At 54.3% G+C, this 9,953-nt stretch overlaps 1 protein-coding gene across 1 annotated transcript in view; it reads left to right on the top strand.

Annotated features, from left to right (window-relative positions):
* Positions 1-8,302, top strand: part of CPSF4L (cleavage and polyadenylation specific factor 4 like) — a 43,426-nt gene extending 35,124 nt beyond the window's left edge. The window contains exons 2-5 of the mRNA XM_024760495.1: positions 2,693-2,845; positions 5,613-5,708; positions 6,588-6,681; positions 8,203-8,302. Coding sequence (XP_024616263.1) covers positions 2,693-2,845; positions 5,613-5,708; positions 6,588-6,681; positions 8,203-8,302 — 443 coding nt within the window. The remainder of the gene's footprint in view (positions 1-2,692; positions 2,846-5,612; positions 5,709-6,587; positions 6,682-8,202) is intronic.
* The last annotated feature ends 1,651 nt before the right edge of the window (positions 8,303-9,953 follow it).

Raw genomic sequence — 9,953 nt, 5'->3', positions numbered from 1 at the left:
CCAGGCTGGCCTTGGGCCCTTCCAGCCCCTCCGTTTCAGAGTTGGGGGGGCTTAGGTGTGGAGGCTGAAGGCTGGTTCCTGAGGCCGGCAACCCAAGGGCCAGGACTTGAGGACCCCCAGGCCCAAGCCTTGGTGGGTAGAAGGGAGACTTGCTGCTGGAGGGGTGAGGGCCCTTTGACAGCCACAGCCTCTGGAGAAGCTACCCCCCTCCTTTGCCTTCTTCTCCTTCCAGAGTCCGGCTCAGCTGTGTGCAACTTCTTCGCTAAAGGGCTCTGCGAGAAAGGTGGGTCAGCAGGTGGGGCTGGGGCCGGGGGTGGGTGGCAGCGGGGGCTGTCTAGGCCACACGGGGTTCAGCTTGGCCTGGAATAGGGTGTTGGATTTGCACCTGGGGAGGGGAAGGTGGGACGGGGCAAAATTTTAGTCTTATAAAAAGTAGGCAAAGGGCAAGTTGGGGGCTCCGTCCAGAAGCCTACCCTCCCCCACCCCCTAGCATTTCCCTGATTCACTAGCACTGATTAGGGCGGGCAGGGCTGCCCTGAAGGAGACATTCCCTTCTTTCTGCCTTGCTGGAGGTGGGATTGTTTGTGGGTGTCAGCTGTGTGCTCCCAGGAGGCCTCCGACTTATTTATTTTCCCCCAGCGGGGGGAGTGCTTTCCTTCCCCCTACTCTTGTCCTCCGAATTAATTTGGGACTTGCTCAGATGTTCCATCCAGTTCCTTTCTTTTTTTTTTTTAATAAGTTTATTTTTGGCTGCATTGGGTCTTCGTTGCTGCACGCAGGTTTTCTGTAGTTGTGGCGAGCGGGGGCTACTCTTTGTTAGGTGCGCGGGCGTCTCATTTTGGTGGCTTCTCTTGTTGCGGAGCACGGGCTCTAGGCGCGCGGGCTTCAGTAGTTGTGGCCCGCGGGCTCTACAGTGCAGGCTCAGTAGCTGTGGCATGCAGGTTTAGTTGCTCTGCGACACGTGGGATCTTCCCAGACCAGAGCTCGAACTCGTGTCCCCTGCATTGGCAGGTGGATTCTTAACCACTGCGCCACCAGGAAGTCCCTGCATCCATTTCTTGTGTCCTAAGAAAGCTCTGGCCACAGTCTCTGAGATGCTACAACAAGCATCCTTATTTCTCCCCCATCCCAACGTGGCTCGACAATATGCTCTTCCGTGGGGACTTCCCTGGCGGTCCAGTGGTTAAGACTCCGAGCTCCCAACGCAGGGGGCGTGGGTTTGATCCCTGGTCGGGGAACTAAGATCCCTCATGCTACGTGGCGTGGCCAAAAGAACAAAACAAAACAGAAAAACTGCTCTTCCAAACCCTTCTCCCCAAAAGCAGCGCTTCGGGGGGTGTGGGGTACCTGACTGAAAAGCAGCGGCTCTCAGCTTTGCTTCTGCCTCCTGAACCACTCACGGGCTCTTCCGATGGAAACCCAGTTGCCCCCAGCAGTCTTGCCTCCAATTTGGGGGTCTCCAGTCCCCCCTAGAGATCCAGGTTAAGAAACTCTGAATGAGTTTAGGACCTGCTTTTGGGATCCAGATGATTTTGTTCTTGGGAAGCTGGGAGGCCAGGAGGGGCCCAGGCACAGGGGGGACCTGGGGCCATTTTTGCCACATGCCTCGTCCGTGTTTGGGGCAGCCCTGGACGATGGGGTGAGGAGGGAAATGAGCTTGTCGGCCACTCCAGGCTTTGTGAAGCCAGGACTAGTGATGCCTCCTGGGGTCCTGTCTCCTCAGCTTGGTCCATCCAGTCTCTAGAACAGTGGTTCACAGAGATACCCTCTTGCAAAGAAATAAAACTGTTCTTAGGTCTGGAAGGTCAGACCCAGGCAAGCCAATGGCCAGGGCTGGAGGGTAAGGCTATTTAAGAAGAACACCTCCCCAGCACCCCACAAATTCTATCGGAGAGGTGGCCAAGCACGAGACGGGTCCTGCTAAGAAACCGAGGGGTGTCCTTCCTGCCGACGGCAAGACCACCTGAGTGAAGATGACAAAGGGTGAAATGTAGCATTTCCAGTTCCTTCTGAATTGTTACCAAGCTGGCTCCTACGTCACCACGTTAGATCTCTGGAATCAGGAAACAGAACATTTGTTTTTTTTTGTTTTTTTTTTTTTTTTTGCGGTACGCGGGCCTCTCACTGTTGTGGCCTCTCCCGTTGCGGAGCACAGGCTCCGGACGTGCAGGCTCAGTAGTTGTGGCGCACGGGCTTATTTGCTCCGCGGCATGTGGGATCTTCCCAGACCGGGGCGCGAACCCGCATCCCCTGCATCGGCAGGCGGACTCTCAACCACTGCGCCACCAGGGAAGCCCCATTTGGTTTTTTAAGACGTGAATTCAACAGGTCCTTTATGAGCCTCACTTTGTGCTGGCACCTTGCTAGGATGGGTGGCGGCTCAGGAGACCAGGGCTGGAAACCAGGGCTCTGCTGTCTGGTAGGAGCACCCCATCAGGCCGGAGGGGAGGGGTGTGGAAGGTGCTGCAGAAGGTGTCCTGACAGCCTGGGGGCTCCCCGGGGTTCGAGAAGGGCCAGGGCACCATGCCAGGCAGAGAGGGCTTTGAAGCTGTGTTTTAAGCCATGTCTGGCCCCCAATTCTAGCGTCCCCCAGGCTCCAGGGGAAGGGGCGGTGGGGCTTCCTTCCAGGGGTGAGCTGGGCTCAGGCTCTAGGTGAGCGGGGACCCCCAGCTGGGTGCTCTGGTGTCCCCAGGGAAGCTGTGCCCCTTCCGGCACGACCGAGGGGAGAAGATGGTGGTGTGTAAGCACTGGCTCCGGGGGCTGTGCAAGAAGGGCGACCAGTGCAAGTTCCTGCACCAGTACGACGTCACCAGGATGCCCGTGTGCTACTTCTACTCCAAGTTCGGTCGGTAATGCCCCTTCCTGGTGCCCGCCCCCCACCCTGGAGGGTAGCAGTGGGGGCCGAGGGATGGGATGAAGTCGGGGAGGGGCCCCCAAAGGAGGCCTCGCGTGTCCCAGGTGGGCAGACCAGGCCGCGGGGGCCCTGCTTCTCCAACCCCCTAGAAAAATTGGAACTGTCCTCTGAGCCCTGCTTCACTGCCCCAGCAGGCTCGGGCACACGCAGCCGGTCCCGCCGGGGGAGGGAGAGGGCTGGAATCAAAGGCTGAATTGTTGCCCTCTGTGGTCCACTCCTGGCTAATCACGCACCCAGATGGGCTGTCTGGAAACGAGCCTTGAACAGGCCCTCTCTCAAGCCCCGGGATGGGCTGGGGTGGGTCGGAGCCAGCGTTTCCCAAACAGAAGGCACTTTCACGGTGCTCCAGGTCTCCACAAAGCACCTGCCCCATCGATGCGCTCCATCGCCTCCTCTTTCGACTGTCTTGCTATTTTTAACTCCTCTTTTAGAAGAAAACGTTACATCGCTTCGGGAAATGGAAAACTGGCATCACTGATTGGCAATAGAAAGTCATTGTAAACGGGAGATCGCGAGCTTCAGAAGTTTGGCCCCTGAAATGACCTTGTGTGGTCAGGTCTGGACCCGCATGTCATCCCCCTCTGACTCAAGTCTTTTGTCATCTGAGGGGCTACGTAGCGGGAAGCCACTGCCGGTTTAAGAACGGGATCTGTGCATGTGTTTCAGGTCTTATCTTGCTCCATAAACTTTTACAGTTCAGTGCTTTTCAGAGCTGGAAGGAGCCTTAAGGATGATCTAGTCTAGTAGTTTTCAAACTGTATTCCGAAGAGGGACTTAGAGGGAGAGCTGGGCCAGCCTCCAGGGACACCTCTGACTGAGGCGGCTTGGCTTTGAAACGTCGGGGGGCTGTGGGCAGCTGTTCCTCATTAGTGTTCATGGGGGGGCATTCCTGGGTATCCAGGAAGAAGGTACCCCACCCCCCAAGGTCAGTAAGAGCTTCTTCCCCCAGGCTCTCGTGTCCCCTGCATCGGCAGGAGGACTGTCAACCACTGCGCCGCCAGGGAAGTCCCCAGGCTCAAATTCTGTTTCCTGCCTTCTCCTTGGACTTGAGACCTGGCGGTGGCAATTCATGAGGGTTGCCCGCATGTGTCCCTTGTAAGAAAGGACAAAGTGTATATGAAGCCTGGTCCCCCCTTGGTCGCGTCACCTAAAAAGCTCTTAATTTAAAATGCCACTTTATTCTTTCAAAAACCTTGGTTGGCTTTCTTTTGGGGATTGGGGACGTGCTGGGCATGGATACGGGAATAGAACTAGGTCCGCTCTGCTCTCAAATAATCCCTACTGTGAGGGCGGACGTATACACTGGTGGTTACAATAGGTAACCCGTGTTTTTTGCTCTTGGAGTAAATGAATGAATACCTTTTTCTAATATCAAAGCATAATTACAGTTCTCATTGGAAGTAAATCGTTTTACTTAAAAAATATTGTTGGGGATGGGCTTCCCTGGTGGCGCAGTGGTTGAGAGTCCGCCTGCCGATGCAGGGGACACGGGTTCGTGCCCCACTCCGGGAAGATCCCACATGCCGCGGAGCGGCTGGGCCCGTGAGCCATGGTCGCGGAGCCTGAAAAAAAAAAAAAATTGTTGGGGAGATGTAGGAGTGGGAAAGAGCAGTTGAAAGGAGCTAGGAAGCCCGGGGGCTTTGGTTCTGCTCTGGGATGTGCTCATCCCAAAGGTACCTTGGGCAGGGGGCTCTGACAGGCAGACGGGCGGGTGGGGTGCGGTGCCACCTGCTGGCCGAGAGACCTGGTGTCCTCGTTTGTGAAGTGAGAGAACTGGTTAAGAGTGGGGTTGAAACTCTGGGGAAGGAGCGGTACCCTTGAAGGTTCAGGTGGAACCTTGCTTTGCACAAGCCCAATGTAAAAAATAGATCTCTTTGGAGCTGCTTGGAAACCAGTGGAATTGACACTATGGTGTTCCTTTTGGCTCTGAAAAGCGCTAAGTTGTAGGCTTTGATTAATTAATTAATGTGATGAGGTGATGAATGAGGTGAAAACAGGGCTGAATCTTCCCCCTTGGTTCCTTCAGAGCCCCTGGGTCCCTAAGGGGAAGCTAAGAGTGCTTAGACTCCCTCCCTAACTCCTGTGGTCTATGCAAACAGGGCTGCCTCCTCCTAGGAGCCCGGGGTCTTGGTCTAATCCACAGACTAGGTTATGGCACAGTTTTTGCGAAACTACAGGTGTCCCTCTGTGTTGCATTTATCTTAATCCCTGTGCCAGCTTTGAAGCAGTGCTCTGCTCTTCTTGGCATTTCCCCCAGAAAGAACTGTACCCCTTTACTCTGGAAGCCATGTAGGTTTCATCATAGAGATGAAGCTTTAGCCACGTGCATGGCAACACCTTCACGCAGCATCTGTGCCTTCCTGGACCTCAAGCTGCTGGCTCTGGGTCTCCCCCTCCCCATCTCTCCTCGTTCCTTCCTCCCAAGTAGCCTCTAATACCTCCGGATATCTGGCCCTGCCCCAACTCTTGCAGATGTGTGTATTCACACCCAAGTCCCGCTTAGCCAGTATGGTTGCGATCCGCCTTTCTTAGGTTGCAGGAAGGTTTAGAAATATCTTGCTGTCCTCAAAAAGCTGCTGACCACCAGAAGGCAGAGAAGTGGCTTATACGCAAGGGGCAGGGTCAGTCTTGTTCCGGGAGGGCGGAAGTGACTGCAAACACGAACCCGCTTATGCACAAAGAACTCTGGGATTTTCAGGTGACTGCAGCAACAAGGAATGTCCCTTTCTCCATGTGAAGCCGGCCTTCAAGACCCGGGACTGTCCGTGGTATGACCAAGGTTTCTGCAAGGATGGTGAGGCCCTGACAGAAAGGGGGCTCTAGGGGACATGGGGGAGCAGGACTTGGGGGGAGTCTCCAGGCAGGGGAAGGATGCACATTCCTGATGCGGCCTGTGGTCTGCCCCAGGTTGAAATCCCACAGCAGGCCACTCTGTAGCTCCCCCCAGCCTCCCTGCAGTAGAAACCCTCTGCAGTACATGGTGGGCTTCTTGGAGCAGGCTCACTGCGGTTCAAATCCCAATGGCTTCAGAATGTATTGACTTTGTAACCTTGAACAAATATGAAAAGGGGACCAGCTCCCCTGAGGGCCGTGGGGCCGGGTGGAAGTAGGACCCCTCGGGCAGCCCTGCGCATCGGGTCTGACCCATAGGAGACATTTCTCTGTTCCTTCTCTGTTCCTTCCCATCTGGGTGTCACGTAAATACACTTCACTGTCCCTATCTGGCCAAAGTTCGGAGGCAGGGCCCCCGTTGGAGTCTCCGTGCTCTGAGCACCGCCGTCCTTTCTTTTCCGGTATCTGGGTGTGTTGTTCTTACTGAGCTCCTGGCAGCCCCGGTTCGGGGAGGATTTTAGGGGAGGGAGGCTGAAGGAGGATTAGTAAGATGTGTGATTGGTTGGCCTTTGCTCAGCCAAACCTGCTACAGCTAAATAAATAAAAGCATGTTATAGCCCGCATCCATGGACGTCCTCCAAGACAGCGCGTTAGGGACACTTCTGACGCTACTGTTTCAGGCCTGGCCAGCTGACACCTACTCCCACACATTCTGAGGTGCCCTTTCCCATCTCAGTCATGTGGCTAGGAAGTTGGTGCTTCCCCTTGCCGGTAAGCTTCGACATGTGTGTTTCCCCCACTAGCTAAAGATCCTTCTAGCTGTTTTTTCTTTGCCCAGCAGGTCCCCTGTGTAAATATCGCCACGTCCGCAGAATAATGTGTATTAACTACTCAGCTGGCTTCTGCCCTGAGGGACCCAAATGCCAATTTGCACAGTAAGTGTGACTCCCCCGAGTGCCGGGCCCACTCTTTGGCTTCTAGACCTAGATCCTTCTGTACCTTCACTGGCCTGGGGTGGGGAGTGAAGTGTCCGGCGAGCACCTACCCACGGTGTTCTCGCCTACCCCACGCCCACCCCTCCTGGTGCTGTCGGCTGCACTGAACTCTAACCCATCCTGTTAGTGCCTATCCATTGCTGGGGATGGGTGTATAGCTCTTAGAAACAGGAGTAGAGACATTCAACACCTACCCGCCACCCCCATCCTCTGCAATTCTCCCTGGCTGGGGTGCCGGCTCCTTCCCTGTGGGGCTCTGAGAACAGAAAACCTGCCTCAGGCTGGTGCAGGACATGTTAATGAGCAGTGAGTTTGGGCGGTGCCTACAGCCCGGCTGTAACTATGTCTCTCCATGCCTCCCTCAGCCCCAAGATGAATCTTTTATTCAACCCAAGTTACCTGAAGGTGAGTGCAGGTAGGAGGGGGGCAGATGTGGCTCACCCCTTTACTGCGCGGTTCCCTGGGGAACCCTTGCTCCCCAGCCCTGCACTCTTCCCAGATGCCCTCACTCTCACACCATCTGCTCCCCGGATCCTGGGAAAGGCACACATACGGGGTCGCTCCTCCCAGACCCCCTCGGACCCTGAGGCTTTCCTTCTCCTTAGCTGCGGAACACAGGTGTGGTTTTTATTCAAGAACCTGGGGTCTAGCTGAGGACCCGTGGTCCAGAGTTGTTCTGAATCAGGGCCATGCTGGTTGTGCCTGGGCCCTATGGGAACAGATCTGCCTCCCACTGATATCAAGTCTTGATACGAGAGCCTCCATCCCGGGTCAGCAAGCCACAGCCTGTGGGGTCAGATCTGGCCTTTTGCCTGTTTCTGTACAGCCTGGGACCTAAAAATGACTTCTTAAAGGTGGTGACAGAAAAATCCAAAGTAACATTTTGCGATGTGTGGAAATGAAAATTCCAGTGCTCATAAATAGTTTCACTGGAACAGGACCAAGCTCATCATTTACATACTGACTGTTCTCATGCTTACGATGGCAGAGTTGCGTAGCTCCGGCAGAGACCAGATGGCCCGCAAAGTTGAAAATATTTACTGTTTGGGCTCCTGCAGAAAAAGCTTGCTGGTCCCGGTGGGGATGTCTGCATGCTGGCCTGCCAGTAAAGTCTGACAGAGGCGAAAGAGGGAGCACGAACGCTGGGGGGAGCAACAGAGCTCTTGCTAATTAGGGGTTCTGTACACAGCCCTAGGCTGGGATGGCACTGGCACATGAGGAGGGCGACCCCTGCTGGTTCCCAGTGGGATCGCTGACAGCGGGTGGGAGGCGATCGTCAACACTGGGGAATTCACAAGCCCATTGCCAACGTCCATCAAAAGGTACGCTTTCGGCAATTAAGGTGTAAACGAAGGCATTTCGCAACCTGGTTTCAGTCTGAACGCCTGGCCGGAGTCCCTGCCCTCTTTCTACACAGGGAGTGTCTATAAATGTTTCCTTTTGGCTTCACTTTCTCTGCAGCTTGTCATCCGGCCAGTGGGTTCCGCACCTCCTGCTTCTGCCTGGGAACCTCACAGGCCCCCTTCCCCGAAAGAGTGTCTGCTTCTCCACCCTCAGATGAAGCCCCAGGAGCCCCCGGTCACTTACTGCCTGGGGCTCAGGGCCCTGAAAGAGGGCCCACGTTACAGGGTGAGTGGTGATGAGCTGGGCTACTGCTCTGTTGAGGGCAAGACAAGGGGTGATTAGCAAGATAAAATCGGACTGAGGTTTAGGAGTGCAAATTAAGAGAGAATGGGGGAATTTAGCTGGGAGACCAAATTGTTCCAATTTTAAGGTCTCAGTAACCTAATCTTATTTGCATTTCCTGCCAGACAAGACTGTTTATTTCTTTAAAAGGCTAATAAGTTAAACATCTTTCATGCACTATTTTGCTACCTGACGATCCCTTGAGTTATTTATACATCATAGCCTTAAGACTTGGCACAGTCTTGGTAAGGGGCGGCTTGGTAAGGAAGGGAATGTCACACCTTACATTTCTTGGTTGTTATCTTCTGGTTCCTCAGCAAGAAAACCATGTTTTACACTCATGAGATGGCCTCTGAACTGTCCTGACCTTTGCCTTCTCTAGTCTGCAAGAGAACTGTACTATCAGGCCTTGCTTTCCTCACACGATGGATTTTCTGGTCTTCACGCACCCACAGCTCTGTTCTTTGGGTTAGTGATGATGGGGCTTGAACCTCAAGGCCTTTTTCAGGCCAGAAATTCTGCTCATTTATGAGCAGAATCCATCACGTTCCTCAGAAAGCCAGCTAACCAGCTCCTAGGGTGCCCCAGACAATTTAGGATTTTTCTCTTAGGATCTGAATGTACTAAAAGTCACACCATTAACTTTTTCTCTTGTAGTGTTGAAAAATGAGCCATTATGCCAGTAAGAGTCAACTGGTAGAAGTTACCAAAAAATACCCCTGGTCGGTCTAGGGAACTGAAGGACCTTCTAGTGAAGACGCCCAAAGGCCATCCTAGGGGATTCTGTTCTCAGCTAGCCCACTGCCTGCCTAACCAGGAAAGGAGGTGCAGAAGCAGCCTGCTGTGTTTCAATTTCCTCTTCTGTACGTGAACGAGCTACTGAAAATACAGCAGGAGTGGAGGCTGACTGAGTGTGGCAGGAACGAGGTATTCATAGAACGGGGGAGCACAATGTAAGTAAAACCAAGAGCTCGAGTATATGGGAAAACAGTCACTGTCCTGCGCTCAGCTCCCGTCCTGCCGCCGACAGTTCTGGGCGGCACGTGGCCTTCCTGTGCACACGGCCTCAGCTGCTGCTGTAAACGAACAATTACATCAAGTGGTTTCTTTAGCATGACAGCTGCTTCCCTATATGGCGTCCCTAAGTGTAAGACGAGATTCTGTGCATGCCTTCTGTAAGGAATTACAGGGAGAGTGAGGCTTATCCCGGGGACGTAAGGAAGTGACATGGATCAGTGAATGCCGTGTGGTCTCGGTCACTGTCTGAGTCAAACCGCAATGCAACTTAATCCATGGGGAAAGGAGCAGGGAGGCAAGGCTGCACCTTTTGGAGGAATGGAGAAAAGAGGGACAACATACAGTGCATGGTAGGACCAGGCTCCCCACCTCTGGCAGATGGAGGCAGCTGCCTTATCCGGCCTGGAGCGGGAGGGTGAGGCCGAGGCTAAGAGGATAGCTGGCCCTGGAGACAGATTTGGGGGTCTGAACGCCAGCTCCACCCTGGGCTGCTATGTGACAAGCCCTAC

This window comes from Neophocaena asiaeorientalis, unplaced genomic scaffold (assembly GCF_003031525.2).
Source record: "Neophocaena asiaeorientalis asiaeorientalis breed wild unplaced genomic scaffold, Neophocaena_asiaeorientalis_V1.1 scaffold30, whole genome shotgun sequence".
Taxonomy (NCBI): Eukaryota; Metazoa; Chordata; class Mammalia; order Artiodactyla; family Phocoenidae; genus Neophocaena; species Neophocaena asiaeorientalis.
Note: the sequence above shows the minus strand (reverse complement) of the source record. Positions and strands in the feature narration are given on the sequence as shown.